Below are 16,993 nucleotides of genomic sequence, written 5' to 3'. Positions count from 1 at the left end.
ATCTTACTGTATTATGTTAAATTTCAGTTTTCTAAGATCATCATCTTTATATTTTAATTATTATCTTGAATAAAAGTGAAATTCTCTTTTGAGAAAAAAGTTGAAATGTGGAGATTCCAGTTTCAAGACCCTCTAAACAATGCCTTGTGTAGTTGAGTTCGTGAAATCTTACATCATTTTCCGTTTTAGTTGCAAGGAAATTTCTCTTTTAGCACATAAACACAGTATAAAGACACTGAAAAGATGGTGCAGAAAGCTGCACCTGGCCAGACGGGAAATAAGCCAGAAATAAAAATTTGGCTTGATTTGTAAAATATGAAATAGCAAGAATATCAATGGTCACACCCTTGTGCAATAAAAAGGATGCGTGTTGTATCACAAGATAAGACAGCCGTCCAATCTGTTTTACTAAATCATCAACACCAGGCATTTTGTAGAGGGTATAGAAGCTGTCTGGAATCTCTACATTTCTACTTTTTAGCTAAAATAGTATTTTGACTTCAATCGCAAAATTTTGACTTTATTCTCAAAACATAGAATAATTTCTTAATATGGCCCTAAGACTCCTTCATAGAGAAGGAGAACAAATAGAAATAAATTTAAAAAGAAAAAAAAAAAAAAAAGCTCTTTTTTTTTTTTTTTTTTTTAGAAAGGGAGGGTGAAGCAAAAGCAAGTTGGAGGGTCGGCAGTAGGCCAAAGTACATCAAGTCAGTGAGAGGGAAGTGGAAAGTGTTACAGAGGTAACGCTACAAGTCAGCGATTTGTACACATCCAGATAACTCTTAAGCAATGTCCTGCTATTTCACAGAAATGCTTTGAGTCGGCTGTGCCTGATGACAGTAATAGTTGTGAAGGACAACCCCAGCTCTCCTAAAAGGGCTTTTAATGCCATTTGTGGCCATGAACTAGCAGAAAATGATTGTTCTCTAAAAACCAAGCTTCTGCACAAAAACAAAACCTGAAGGCAAACAAATGATGCAAAAATGTTCTGCTCTGCAGTCAGATCCAGGACACACAATACCAAGATTTGTCGGTTTGTTTTTTGTGTAACGGTCCGACATACTGCCTTTAGCTAAAGGCAAGGACATAAAACGTAGCTGTAAAAGACGTAGGCTATGACCAACACATCACTTTGTGCTACTGGAGCCTCCATACACGGACTCTGAATAACACAGAGAATGGATGACCCTACACTGACATGCCCATGATGATTCAAAACAAGCAAAGATTAGGGGGGGGGGGGGGGGGGGGGGAGTGTCCCTGAAGTGGGTTTTTTGTTTTGTTTTGGTTTGGGGTTTTTTTTTGAATGACATTTAATCAGGGTTAAAACTTTACACCTTTACAATCAATTCTTCATTTTTGGTGCCTTGAATGTGCCAGAAATGTTGACAATATTGAAATTTGCTTTGTTAGCAAACAATTAGTTGTTTACCTGTTCCTAAATCCAGCTTCTTTTCCTGAATCTGGGGGCACAGTGAAATGAAAGGAGGACTTCCCTTCTTAAAAGGCCACTTTATTGAAAAATAAATAAATAATAATTTTTTTTTTAAAAATGGAGGTGCAAACCTCCTTCCAACCACTAGAGGGACCGAGAGCACAGAGAATCACTTCAAATATAGACTTCTGTACACAACATTCTCTGCAGCACATAATTATTGCCTTGATTTGGACTTTTTAAATAAATAAATAAATAAATAAATAAATAAGACTGGCCACATTTTCTAATGAATTTTTTTATTTTTGCTTCATTTTTCTTTTTGGAAAGAATTGAGAATTTGCATAAACAGACCTGCGTAAAAGACACAAGTGCATTTGTATCATTTTCTGATATGTGTATGTTTTTTGTTTGTTTGGGGGTTTTTGCATGCGTACACCTGTGATTCATCATACTTGCTATGCTGACCTTTAGGAAGTCGTTCTGCCTTGCCTGACATTAAAGACTAGAGAACGGGTATGAGACGCATCTGTGACACTCACCGTCTCTGTTACACAATTTAGGGTTGGGCTTTTTTTTCAAGAATTTAATCAAATAAGGTATTTAAAAACGACAGATCACAATGAAAAGAAAAAGAAACATTCTTGCAGACTGTATAAACCCACCATGAGCAACACACACTTTGATTATGGTGTAAGTGTATTAATGAAAATCACAAAAGTACTATAGACTACTTGTATGTTATGCGGTTTCTTTAAAGCTACACCTGCTGTGCAATTTAGATTAGCTTACAGAAACTATTTTCAAGCTCTGAGCAGCTTCTCATCTCAAAATTAGCATACATCACACATCAGAGAATGTTCAGAGGACAGCACAACTTAATTTAGGGGCTTATTGTGCACCAGCCAAAAACCACCCAAACATGAGGAAACGGTTTCCCGACTCCACTATTATTTACTTGTGCTGATAAATATAGTCAAAATGAAGTGAAACTATTTCAAATGCAAGGTGCGCGTGTGTGCGTGTGCGAGTGTATTCCACTGACCCTGTTCTCATCGTAGATGATCTGCACCAGGCTGCGGTGCTTGGCCTCACTTGGTGGTGGCGAGATGGGTCGCTCTGGCTCATGGGGCTTTGCGGCCTCCTCCTCCAGCTGTTGCTGTAACGTGCGTGTAAACAAAGATGCCAGTTAATGCTTAAAATAGGACCCTGGACTTCAAGGAAGACCTGCAGCTCACAGGTTTCTGCTGTGAGGTTAGACAGTGTGCATTAGATCAGCTGTCCTTCTCTAGCTCTCCAACAGGGACAGCATTAACTGTCCTATTTACTGTAATAGACATTAGCACCCCAGGGTCTAGTTAATCAAAGAGTTACCAAAACAGCTTGTAAACAGAGCCAATGCCTGGTGTGTAGCTTGAACATCCACTGACTAAAAAAAGAGAGAGACAGAGACAGACAGAAAAGAGAGAAATAATGACATGAACATGTGGAAAAACAACACCAGACAAATACTGGAACAGAGGAAGTTCTTTAACCTACTAGTCATCTTGGCAGGTGACCAAGCTTTACTTATGATTACACTACAGAACCAGAGGACTTAAGGAAACTACTGTGGAGCATTTTGGCATTCAGAAAGAAGCTAACCAGTTTATAGAAAGAAAAGCAGAAATCATAAATGGAAAAGCAAAGTGTAAATGCAACCAAAGGGGGACTGCTATTCAAACTGTGCATTCTACCCATATGTGGAAGAGGCTAAATGTACCAGTCAGGATAATTAATCCGCCCACACTTTATGACACTAATATGCAGCATGTGGACACAGCCACTTCCTTCTGACTTTGAAAACGGAAGACGACGATGAGCTTAAACCTATTAAAACACTTTTAGACACTTAAAACACGACACAGAAAGCTGGAGCTTAACACATTCACATGCTGCATATGTAGAATCGACCTATGAACAACCGTTTTCCTTCTTATTATTCAGCAGTGCCAGTCATCCAAGTCTGTGTCTAACAGTGATTTGCTAGTTAGCAAGAAATTAACCGTTAGCCTGTTCTTAAACTCCAAATACTTAAAATTACCTGATTAAATTATCCAATCACAATTTAGTTTTCTATCCTCCTTCTGAGATATGTTAGGTAGTGCTTAAACTCTGAACTACTAAACCATAAGAACAAGTATCCAAATTAAACTTGTATCAACAGATGAGATGCAAGGTGGAGAAAAATCTGATTACAAGGACTGTTGCATTTAATTTACTGCTTCTTTTCAATCGCTACATTGAAAGAGTCAGACAGACTTTCAGTAAAAGCTTGACAAAAATCTAATTCAGCAGCAAGTATAGTCTGACACTTATAAGAAACTCAACTTAAAAAGCATCATAAGTCTTAATCAGGTAAATGTAAGACCCAACTACCCCCCCCCCACCCCCGTGTTTACAGTAATAATAGAGCTATCCACCTCTAGCTAAAAAGGAAATGTGCATTTCAAACACTGCGCATGAAGTACATTGACAAATATCACAAAACTATCAGCACAAATCTAACAGAATTAAGTACGTACTAAAAGGAAAAACATGTTTCTCTCTTATTACAGCAGGCAGGAAACTAACATTTCTGACACCCTCCCAAAGAGGTGACAAGTCTATAAAAGACACAAAAGAGAGCTGAGATCTTACTTCCTGTTTACCTTATTTCAATAAGATTCAGTCTATGGGTCTGAAAGATGGAGACAGAAACTGGAGAAGTGTACTCAGCTATAACTAGTTATCTGGAAGAATAGACCAAGTGCTGCTGACCATACAACGTATCTACCAGTTAAGTCAGCCACGTTCCCCTCCCCACTCCTCCTCCTGATCTCCTGACAGGGGCTTCAGAAAGGGGGGAAAGGCAGCCTCCAGAGGATCTACTTGAGAGGAGTATAAGACTGATCATCTTTTGCCATTATAGCCCTGGATAAGAATCTGGTGAGGCAAACAGACATCCCCACAGAGAGCCTCCTTCCCTGTTCAAACCCACCATGAAGTAAAATAAAATAAAACAGCCATCCTGAGCTTGGCTGACATGAATCATGCTGGCTGCAACCTAAACCTTAACCACCACCCATTCACCAACTCTGCCAAAACCGTTTAATAAAGTTTTAGCATGCCACCTAATTAGTCCAGATGTTTTAATGCTCGAAGAGAGCCGGACTGTAAAAATATCCATAAAAAATACTGTGTGTATTAAGCGACGATGATGAGGGGAGGGATCTTGATTTATGCTGGTGAGCAGCTGAGTTTAGATTCTCCATCATTTAAAAAGGTTCGACACCAAGGTTTAAATCCAATAGCTGGCTTCATTTTGGTTCTTGTGGTAATTTGAGAAAAAAAAAAAAAAAAAAAAGAGAGAGAGAGAGAGAAAGGAGGCAGTTCTCAGTTTCAGCAGTCGTGTTGTTCATGCCAGCAAATTTTACAGCAATAGTTGATTTATGTTAGTGTGGCAAAAACAGGACAAACTAAAGGACATGTTGTGATGAGATTACATCAGCGGTGACACCAATGAGGTCTGAGACCACCCTCATCTCTGATGTCACAGGGCCATCATTTTACTGTCAGCTTGACTGCGTTACTGCGCTGTGCAAAAGTTTTGAGCCACTCTCTTCTGTATTTTTTCCTTCCAACCCAGACTTTCTTGTATTTCTTTTTATTAAAGTACTGTTGAGCAATAGCTCTCCAGACTTTCTGAGGGTCTTTCAATTTGCTGCTTTTTTACTCCTGCTACTTAGCACAGACCTATGAATCACTCAAGCATAAACCAGGAACTTAACTCAATGGATGAACCAGTATTGTGTCATACCTACAACTTTGCAAAGAACCAATTTTAAGAACATATTTAGTCAGTTTGTTACCAGCATCCAGTTTGTCAAACATAAAATTGTATTTTTTGCACAAAAAACTTAAGTAAAAGTTCGGCATATCCCAGCAGTGTCCCTTTTAAAAATTGGAGGAAACCGGAGAGCAATGCAAAATCATTTTAACACAACAGAAGAGCTTTTACTGTCCTTCAAGAAGCCTAGAGAACTATTGCTGAAGACTACTTAAAGTAGAAAGCCTGCCTAAAAGAGTTCAGGCTATGTTGAAGAATAAATGTGGTCATACCACTTGTACCTCAAGCTTGTTCGAGTTGTACAAACTCTTTGCGTCATATACTTTCCACGCATATTTTCATGTTTCAATAAATCCTACACATCTTTCCTATTTTCAAAACAAAATATGAAAAAGTGAGCGGTGAATAAAGGCTTTTACATGCTACTATAAACAGAAACCACAGACACGTAAACATATAAACATCTGGCAAAGTACTCAAACCTATTTTGTGGTAGCTCTCGTTACAGCAGGTGTCTCCGGGAGTACATGTGACACACTTTCACAGGGTTAAAACCGTACCCCACACAAACTATCACATGTAAGCTGACGGAACAATTTCAGTAAAAAGAACAAGCTTGGCCATACAATTTCATCACTGATCATGGAAGGAAGCCAAAGGGGAAGTGGTGTGGTCAGCATACAAGTGGTGCAGACAAACACAAAACCTCACCATAGTCTCACTCCTCCCCCAGAGAAGCTGTTATATATAGCTCCATATACATTTTCAACTTACTTTTGTCCCAAATTAAATAGTGAAGAGAACTACGCCTGGTGTAGTTTGTGTATATAATCACTGCACACCAAGCAAAAAACAGCTACAAGCTCAAACGTGGTGATTACAACACAGCAAAGACTATTTAAGACTTTATTGCTTTGATGCCAACTGAAGCCTGGCAGGGAAAGTCACACTGGAAAACCAATTATTTCAAACAAACACGACAGTACACTAAGAAAACTCAACACAGGCGTATGCAAGTGCTGGCAACGTCTTCTACAAGCACGACAAACAGTTCAGTACTTTTTTTTTAACCCAATTTCAGTGTGATTTATTAGCATGAATGCAGGATGACTGCACATGAATGACATCACAGCAGTTTCTACTGAACTTCTACGCACAAAATATCTCACCCACACAACTGATTATGTGTGGAATGTTTAACTTAACTCACATGGATACTGAAAAAAATTTAAAGACTCAAAATTAGTTTTCCCAAAATCTTTAAATGGTTATAGAATTTTCTTTAAATGAAAGCAGAAATGTCTGCCCCATGTGATTATCATGTACCATAATGTGCTTAAAATATTTCCAGGGTTGCTGTGGCAGCAGAAGCAGCAAAGGAAAGAGATAGCCAATGAAGAAAGAAGTAGGTTATGAGAAGGAGGAAAAGGAAGAGGGCAGCAGCCAATATGCTGTTTTGGGAGCTAGAAGAGCAGGTAAAAGCGACATGCACACGGCAACCCACCACGCAGTTACCCATCACAAACAGAATCCACTTTTGTGGGAAACCCTGCATAATTATTTACAGTCTAATTTTAAGTTTAATGAAACTATATTTTGTAATCTAGGAAGGTAACAATGATTGCAATATGAGACGTAAATGTGTCATACTGACTGAAAAGGAAAGAATGTGAAGCTTTTTCTTCATTGCTGTACAAGATAAACTATTTTGCAACCTAGCTGGCAAAGACATTCTTGGAACACGCGTTCCCACTGATTAAAATCAGCTTACAACACTTTTGTGACGCTAGTACATTCATAAGATGGCAACATTCTGTAACCAGTATATCCTCAAAGTTAAGAGCAGAACTGTACGTATACACACCTGTTTTTTGCGAAGCTTGCAAATCTGCTGCTCCACCATGCTGATCTCCCTGTCCACACGGTCCATGTTCTGAATCAATTCTTCCTTGGAGAATCGAGCTGGAACCAGCTCCAAGTCAGGATCCATATGGACAGGACTTACAGGGGAGATGGGCTCCAGCTTCCCAATGGCGCTTCCACGATCCTACAGAAGCACAACAGAAAGCGCAGTGTCATGATTAGATGTAAAACATATAAAAGATGTAAGAATGAAGCAAATGGGGTTTTTGTAGTGTGACACGTGTATACAATGTTAAAGCCAGAAGGTCAGAAAAAAAGAGCCCTCACAAACAACAAGCATAAAAGCTGTTGCTAGAAGCTCTTTATAGAGAACGACCTTGTAGGTTTCCTCCCACGCCTTCCATTTCTCAAGGCCACTCTATAAGAAACATCATCCAAACAGTGCGTGTACCCTTTACATCAATAGCACATGCCAGTGAATAAATGCCAGCACATTGGCTCCGTGAACACACAGATTCTCTCACCAGATTTAGGCACAATAGAGACTGTTTAAAAATACAAACTCACTCCATTTTTGTTGCTGTGACGACACTTTGGGAGATATCAGATTGGTAGTGGATGTGCGGGAGGTTTAAATTTTGGTAATACTCATTAACCAGCAAAGTAGAAATGATGTGAGTCAGTCCAAAAAGAAAAAAAAGAAAAAATACAGAGGTATCTCCATTAACTGGGCAGCGTTTGTGGCCCTGCATTGGTATCCATTTCTGTAGCTCTTTGGCTACACAAAGAGAGGGACTGCGGGAATTCAACTCAGCAGCAGCTACAGAATTGCAACAGTGTGTAGCCGCCCACCAGCACTTAAGAAGAAAATAATCAAAAATAAAAAGCATGGATGACAAGCAGAGAAACAATAACAATGTTGTCACACATTTTATACCGGTATCCAAAATCGTTTTTATGAATTCAACATATCAGGAAAAATTCACTTTTACTATTTTATGCATTCATATTTTCTTTAAAAGCTGGCCTGCTGTTTCCAGATCTGCTAACGCCCTCCTACATTTTCGACAATGCCCCCGCACAACTTTGTTTATATTAGACTAACGGCTGAAGCTACAGTGGGAGGTTTACATGATCACTCATGGTCTCACTGTTTTCTTTTTTTAGACCACAGATTGGCTTTCAAACAGCACAAGCAGCTAATATTAGCACCCCACAGCGCTGAGTGCAGCGAGCTACTGTGAAAGCTCGTCTGAAGTCACTGCACTAGAAAACCACTTGACACTGAACTGACAGAGTTAAGTGTGTTACATTAATGATATTAGTTTATTGCTATATAGAGAGACAGTATGTCAAGCCTCCGTACTGTTACTCCTCTGGCTTTCTGCCGTAATGGAAATACCAGTCCTTAATGCGTGCCTCATACAAGTATTCACGGCATTTTTTGCAGCCAAAGGAAAAGAGAGAAGCAGGGAGGGAAAAAAAGAAAATCTCTATAGTACTTTTATTCTCTGTGCACACAAACACAAAAAAAATTGTGTGATCTCTACACCAAAGTTTTGGCTATGTGGACAAACACCCTTGTACACTCAAACTATTATAACTGCCTGAACAAGAGTAATGCATTTTTTTTACTGTCTAAAATACATCAACAATTATTAGAGGAAGAAAAAAAAAAAAAACAGCTGGCTGTTAGGGCTGGGCGATATATCGAGTTTTTAAAAAAAAAAAAAATATCGATATATTTTCATCCGAGATATAAGATGTGACAATATCCTTTATATCGATATAGTCTATGTTACGTTATAATTATACTTGTGGAGCCACAAGTTTGCCTCTCTTTCGTCCACTTTTGTCTCTACGAAACGTTACTCGGCCTCGCCTGTCCTTCACTGAACACAACCCCCCCCTCCCCCCCCATAGCTTCACCTGCAGGCAGCGACAAGATGGACACGGCAAATCTCCGTTAGCGAGTTGTGGGGCTGGACGGCGTTAACGTGTTAGCGAGCTAACCACGCTAACGACATGCAGCCCACAGGGGCTGCACGGCCTAAAATCCTTTCATTTTCTCAAAAGTTGACAGGGCGCCTTATTCTGGTTGTGCTTACTGACCGCGAGCCGATTTTATGTGGTACACGGCGCTCAGCAATCTGTCAAAAAAAATCTTTTAGTACGACTTCGGTAAGCTACGGAGCTGCAGCGCTTGATGGATTGTCGGAGCATTATGGCTACTGTAGTCTGGAGCCTCGCGGAGTGATACGTACTGTGCTTCAACGTAATATTACCGTATTGTGTGTGTATAAGGACCATAAATGGCACCTGTTAAGAGACATGGTTACGAAGAGGATTTCAAACTCAAGGCTATCAGTCAGGCAGTAGAAGTTGGGAACAGAGCAGCTGTGAAATCTGTCTTTGTTATTATGCTCAGCGTCTTTTAGTTTACATTTTGACTGCACAATTATGAGCTTTTTGTTATGCACAAAAACAACATTGTTTTCTTTTATTTATGGAGCATGATTATTTAATAAATGCTGATAATTTATTTTTGAGTAATTTCTTCATGTAAATCTATGCTGTATGTAAATAAAAGTGCCTGTGTGACATCTGGGACACAGCTTTGACTAAGAACTCTTTTTGTTCTTACCTTATGGCTTTAAAAAAAAATATCGAGATATATATCTTCTATCGCCACCCAGCTAAAAAAATATCGAGATATGAATTTTGGGTCATATCGCCCAGCCCTACTGGCTGTCATTTCTCAATAACAATTGGGCCAAAGATCTGGGTGCTTGTGAATGTTCCTACTTTTTGAATATATGCACACATTTTAGTGTTTATCCAGCTTGGGTTTTGTATTGTGTTATTTTTAAACGTTTGAAATGAAGGTTACGTAAGTAGGCTAATCTGGACCAGGCAGGTGGCATTACAGCCCTGCAGATCTGCTGTGACTGAAAATGTCAGTGCCAGAGGATGCTGAGGCGCTGTCCTTAATGATGAAATCCAAGGATAGCCCTAACAAAGCACTCACCATATATAGCAGTAAACTACAGGACATACTCATGTTGTCCAAAAAACATCTCTCAACTACAATAACTTTCAACAGCTGCAAACTACATAGTTGAGTTAGAAACCTTGTTTATCCAGATGGGATTTGATGATATGACAAAACTATGAAGTTTAAACCACTACACATTTTTCAAATCAACTTCTCCCTCTGATTTTGCTCCCTACGCTATCCTTTCTTTGGTTAAGCGGTACGTCAAGAGTTCCTAGACCTTTGACATTGTGTGAAAAGGTCACAGTTCAATCGCTAAGCCCAGTCCAGTATAGCTTATAGCTTAACCGTTTCACACTCTTCAGCATGATGTGAAGCCTTAGACATCCTGTTCTCGTGCCAAGTTCAGGGTTCACTTTCTCAATTCTAGATTGAGAAAGTGCTAGAGTCAACCTACTGAAACTGATGTGACTGAAACATGACTTTCACATATGTCAAAGGTGAATGTCATTATAATACTTTGCACCTAATATAACACCAATGCCAAACAGCACTTGGTTTAATTGGATGCCCTAACAACTAACCACTCTATTCATTCACAGATGCTAGCAAGGCTTAGAGTATGGTACAGCCCACAAACACAGTCCTACTAATGCCACCACGTGTGCAAAAGCCAAATCATATCATTCCCTCCTCCTTCAAAGCAATCCCGGTTATCAAAGGTGCGTCAAGCTAACCAACATATTACTGCTTTCTATGATAAACCTCAGAATAAAAGGATTGCACACACGCAATACCCAGTATGCCTTTGAAAAATATCATGTGGAGCAATGACACTGTTTTTCCTTCCCATGTACTGTCGAGACCTCAAGTAAAGTCACTGAATGCTCTCAATGGGAAAACCACAGCACACGCAGTGCACTTCTGTATTATACACAACTTTGGCACCAACGGGAGACCGGCATTAATCTGCCAGGAGAGAATGGCTGTCATTCAGATTTTTTTAAAGACGGGAGAGAGAGCGAGCGAGAGAGGGGAAAGTGCATTAGTCAGCTTTGTCACATGTGAATTCCTTCAGTGCCATAAATATTTCATAACATCAACAGCAATGCTCATTTTTAAGCCATATAAGGCCAGTGAACTCTGAGATCATCCCTGTAAAGATGATTTCTCCTAATGTCTCACTCTTATGCTCCCCTATTAGGGCTGCACGATTAATCGTTAGAAAATCGCGATCTCGATTTATACTTATGTGCGATCTCATTTCCAAATGACAACAATTTAAAAAAAAAAAAAAAAAAAAAAAAAAAAAATAAAAAAAGACGACGACGACGACGACTGTACCACATTTTGATCCGGGACGTACTCTGCATGAAAACAAGCGCTCACTCTTCCTGCTCAACAAATGACAAGGGCGGAGCCTTATACCACGTGACACAGAAGCTGTGCCGTGTGATGCTAAAATTAGCAGGGGAAAAAAAACCAATGGACAGCACGTCAGGGATGACGAGAAAGTGACAGGAGAAAATCCGTTCCGGTCAACCACCCAAACATCAATAACCGGAACCTTATACAGCGCTTCCCTATACACGTCAAACTCAAAAAAAATTACGGAGGCTATCACTTATCACCTGACCAAAGATATGGCTCCCATCAACACTGTGCAAAACGAGGGATTTAGGAAAATGATCAACACCCTAGACCATAGGTGTCAAACTCTGGCCCGCGGGCCAAATTTGGCCCGCAGCCTAATTACATTTGGCCTGCGAAGCCATACCAAATTATTATTAGAGCTGGCCTACTGGTATTATACAGCTAATATATATATTGTTTAGTATTAAGCTTTGCTTGTTCCATATTCAGTTTTTCAGAAAAACTTGTTTGAGTCCATAAGAAGAGATTCATTCTTAAATCTGGAGGAAGATTTTTTTTTTCAGTAAATATTAATGTTAGCCCGCGACCTTGTTCCAGTTTTGAATTTTGGCCCACTGTGTATTTGAGTTTGACACCCCTGCCCTAGACAAACGCTACACAGTGCCGTCCCGCAACTATTTTTCTATTGTTGCACTACCTGCTCTATACACGCAGTGTCGAGCAACGGTGGAGACGGAATTTCAAGCAGTACAACATTTTGCAGCAACAACAAAATGTGAGACATTTGTTTTTTTATGTTTATTTATTGTTTTTATGTTCAGTCTCAACTGTTACGAAGTTGATGTGCAGTTAATAAGTGCAATAAATATTTATACTGGAAAAGAAAATCGTGATCTCAATTCTAAGCCAAAAAAAATCGTGATTCTCATTTTATGCAAAATCGTGCAGCCCTATCCCTTATATTTCATTTTCTTTCCAAAAACCACAAATTCAGGATGATTGAACAATGGTTTACTGTAACATGCTGCCTTTGTCTCTCTGATTCTCAGTCCATGTGAGTCATGCTGCAACCATCAGCTTTGTCTGATACTACTGGCCTACTCCCTTTTTACTGTTAGTCTTTTAGTCTTATTTTCCTCTATTACCCTTTATCTGCATCTCCCTACATCTGCCCTTTGCCTCATTTCAGCCACATCTCCCTTTCTAACTCAGTATCATTAGGTGCACTTGTTCCACACAGTGACTGCATCTGACATCACTTACATAATGGGTTTCCAGCCCTTGCCGCTCTAAGGGGGAATTGCTGGCATTCCTGAATGTTTCCCTGCTAGCCTAAGAGTCTATGTCTTTTTTCCCCTGCGCCGTCTGTTATTGTTGTATCTATTTACCATTCCTTGGCTGGCTGCCTCCCCTGGCAGTTCGAAGCACTCTGTGTAAAATCAGGAACACCTCCTCATCAGCAGCTCTACACACAAGCAAGTCGTTTTGATCTGTAGTTCACACAGTTTCGTGCTCAGTCTTTTGAAATCTAGGTCAGCTCTATTATTTATTAATTGCTGTTTCACAACTACCTTAGTCTTCCTACTGCTGCTCACAGAGAGCCAGCTTAGCTACAATGCTGAATCTCTCTCTACAACCTCGGCTGTGTGTCTAATAACATCCTCTGGGGCTCTGAAGGAGTCAAATAAAAAACAGATTTCTAGGATGATTTTTTTGTGTGTGTGTGTTATTTTTCAAGGAAAATCATAATTGTTGAATATCATTTTGGTAATACAGCAAACTCCCAAAATACTGATTGTGTTAATTGAAAAACTTTGTTTTACATCTAGCCCTGTATTTTGCATTTAGCATGGCTTTCTTCTATTGTTATTAGCAGCAAAGTCAAGGACGAATGTTTTTTGTTTTCATTCGCTTGCTGGCACTTTTACTGTACTTCATACCAACTACTGACCTTTGTCATGTCCTCAGGCCCTCCCAGAGGCAATGGCGGGCGGTGGGATGAAGGCCTCATCACAGACTCTGGTCCCATCTCTAAACGAGGCCTTTTGATATCTGCATACTCCACCTCTGATTGGCCAGTGGGCTCTGTTAGGTAGATGTGCTCATAGCGGATATGCTGCTCCTGTCCTCTGCAAAAGACAAAAAAAAAAAAAAACAAATGCAGCAGATAAGAAAAAGTACAAAATGTTATAGAAGGAAAAAACAGATACTGATGAAAAGCAACATTTTCCTTGATATCTTGTTCTTGCACAGACATAGTGACTCCATCTTGAAACGCACAGGACCAATGATACTGTTAAAGTCCAGGTGCCACATACGAAAGGGCACTTAAAGATGTCTTGGTGACTTAGTGCCTTGTTGGTTTTGTGTTAAGTGAGTACAGCTTATTTATAAGGGTAATTTGCACAGACATGAAGTCAAAGTGCTCTACAACAGAACAGTATAAAAATAAATACAACTACTGGAGAGAGACAGAATAAAACCTGCTCTATACCAGATAATTAAAATATAGTAGCAAGACAAAACCACGGAATGAAATAGAACTACAGTAAACAATTAAAGGCAGTTAATATCAAACAATCTCTTGCTCTCCTTTTAGAAAAAAAACTTACAAAGTTGGCAGTCATAAAACCAGAGCGAAAGACTACTCCATAACTGCCACTGAGTGAAGGCTCTGTCCCGCTACTCTTCAGTTTTAAAACCTCATAATTCCCACATCCACTTGGGTTCAACTGATGTATATTTTATAAATAGACTGTGAGGGTAGATGTTGAACAATCCAGAAGCTTGCCCATGTTTTGTGATCATGCAGACTCCGCAGAGAATTTACATTAAATGGCACCAACTACACATCGGCCCAAAGCTGGAGCTCGACCATTTAGTGGTCTGTATACAAGCGTTTTGAAATAAATTCTAAAATCCACTGAGACCAATGTAAAGTATGTATAAAATAAGGGTAATATGAGCTTGCTCCCTAGAACATGTTAGTCTGCCTGCGCCATTTTCTCTTGAATATGAGAAAGATGGGTCATCTAACCCAGTAAACAATGTCCACAATCTGTGCAACAATACTCATGATACCCACTAAAGAAGAAAATAAAGAAAATTCAATTAAATTTTTAAGACACCAAATCCTAACAACTGTTGCCTTAAGGCACTTCATATTGCAATGTAAAGCGCCCACAATAACACATAACACAAGAAAACAGAAAACAAAACGAAATAACAGACCCAGCACTGAACCCCGCATGTTAGTAAGCCATGGAAGAAGAGAACTTCAAGCTTCAGTTACAGTCCAAACTGGACTGACTGAAACTCTCTGAGAGTAACTGCAAAGGTATGAAAATAATTGCCATCTAATTTATAAATGCAGAATGCAAACATGTTACCATCAGTCTGAATGAGTCTTTATCAATAAGCACAACTTATTCTCCACTGGCTGCCAGCTGGTTGTGTTCTGTATTCAAGTTCTTATATAAAAGGAAGGTTGCTAACCGCAAATGTAATAGAAGTAAATTCACATTTTAACTATGTAAACAGCAACACATGTGATTTTCACTGATTTGTCACAGTTAATTGCTGTATAATCAGAAATAGATTGCATGGAAATGCCAGTTTGACCCCATATAATTGCAGAATGAAAGCAGACCATCTTATGGCAACATTATAGGCAGGTTTTCGAGCCAGTGTTGGAATGCTTAACAATCTCATTTTGCATTGTTACAACTGTTGTCTTTGTTTTAGTTTCCGAACAACGCACTGCATTATGGAAACTGTTAACATTGCAGATGTATGGCAATTCGACTGCAGGTGCTCATCTGTGATTGGTGTGCTGATGTACAGCTCCTGGGTGACCAGTTCCAGCCTGTGAACCCACCCTATACACAGAGCCCACAGAACCAATGGCGAGAGAGGCTCACTTGCTTCCTTGAACTCCTAAGTAGGAGTATTGAGAATGAAGTGGTGTTTTCTTTTCTTTTTCTGTGAGTTAATGTACAAGGCATCGGAGCTTAGCTTAGTTTTTGTTTATTATTTTAGCCTCAGATCACCCTGAAGCGTTGACACTCCTGTTTTGTTGTTTTCCCCTTCACGTTTTTGGAAATAAAAATGACATTTAAGAGAGATGTGGTCCGTGGTCAAAAATTACGCCATCAGTTAACGAATTTGAGAGGACAACACTAATCCTGTGGGCTAGAGACAAGACTCAGAGCAGGCTTGTTTTATCATGATGACCTAATTAAATCCCATTTATACAGACCACAACAAAAAAGTCACGTGTAAACAAGTTGACAGTTACAGCCTGAGATCAGGCTGTCCTAAATCCTTGTGTTCAAGGCTGACACAAGCGTCAGCGGGCTTGGCTTGGTTCAAACCGAATCATCATCAAATAATCACTGACTGCCTTTTTTGTTGTTGTAATATGGCAGCATGCAATTGGTTACCCAGGACTGGAAAGTGGAAAAAATAAGGAAGGAAGAAAATTGGAAATGGTGACTCACTGTAACACTAACATTTACAGCAGCATATACCGAAGGTCTTTGTGGGGTTTTGTATGCAGTGGCCACACACAAAGTCATAAAAGGCTTTGTTTCAAGCTTCGAGGAAACTATGACACTCCCTATACTGCACACCAACAGTACAATGGCTCTGGATGTTTGAGCCTTATTTACACTAAGAGACAATGTGGCGCAATCTAATCATGATATGCTGCATGTGCAGTGGCAGTATAAATCACACTTTTCGCATTCATTAAATTCATTAGTACACTGGGGAAACCAGTAAAAAGGGGGCCTTGGTGTGCAGTCAAATGACAGTTTCCATATGTTAACTGCACTCGCTACTTAGATGTGGGAAGTTTTATTAGCCCGGTTGTAAATGGATCTCTGTTCTTACTAGGGGAGCAGTTTTCTCAAATCTGCCCCTGAAGGTAGATGCCAGAATGTCAGTGACTTTGCTGCCAGTGTCAAAATGGAAGTAGCTTCTGAAGAGAAGAGGGAAAACACAACCATAATTGCTGGTCCAGACCCACAATGGCCTAGTGTGAGATTTCTTTATGTGCCAAAGAACATGTAGCCCATCACTGTCTGAAGGGGTGGTGTAACAATCAAGACATTAACATAATCAAAAAATGTGGACATGCATGTTGGACGACATGTGTTATGCTTTAAAAAAAAAAAAAAAAAAAAAATTATATATATATATATATATATATATATATATATAAAAATAAAATACACACACACCGTAATTGTCGGGCTGTAAGCCGCTACTTTTTGCACAAGCTTTCAACCCTGCGGCTTTTAGTCAGGTGCGGCTTTTCTATGGATTGTCCATGATTTTTGTGATATCGTAAGACGATTTGTTTTGTTTGTTCCGCTGTTGTACGGCACTACGTTGCCTGGCGGAAGGATCGGGGTTCAAGAGTGGTATGTTGGTCACATGTCCATCCGCCAGGCAA

At 39.6% G+C, this 16,993-nt stretch overlaps 1 protein-coding gene across 4 annotated transcripts in view; it reads right to left on the bottom strand.

Annotated features, from left to right (window-relative positions):
• Nucleotides 1-16,993, bottom strand: part of ncor2 (nuclear receptor corepressor 2) — a 95,375-nt gene that overhangs the window by 52,763 nt on the left and 25,619 nt on the right. For all 4 annotated transcript variants that reach the window (XM_040019534.1, XM_040019536.1, XM_040019537.1 and 1 more), the window contains exons 4-6: nt 13,487-13,664; nt 7,168-7,350; nt 2,481-2,594 (exon numbers count right to left, since the gene is read on the bottom strand). In XM_040019534.1, the coding sequence (XP_039875468.1) occupies nt 2,481-2,594; nt 7,168-7,350; nt 13,487-13,664 (475 nt within the window). The remainder of the gene's footprint in view (nt 1-2,480; nt 2,595-7,167; nt 7,351-13,486; nt 13,665-16,993) is intronic.

This window comes from Simochromis diagramma, unplaced genomic scaffold, assembly GCF_900408965.1.
Source record: "Simochromis diagramma unplaced genomic scaffold, fSimDia1.1 OVJJ01000822.1, whole genome shotgun sequence".
NCBI classification, from domain to species: domain Eukaryota; kingdom Metazoa; phylum Chordata; class Actinopteri; order Cichliformes; family Cichlidae; genus Simochromis; species Simochromis diagramma.
Note: the sequence above shows the minus strand (reverse complement) of the source record. Positions and strands in the feature narration are given on the sequence as shown.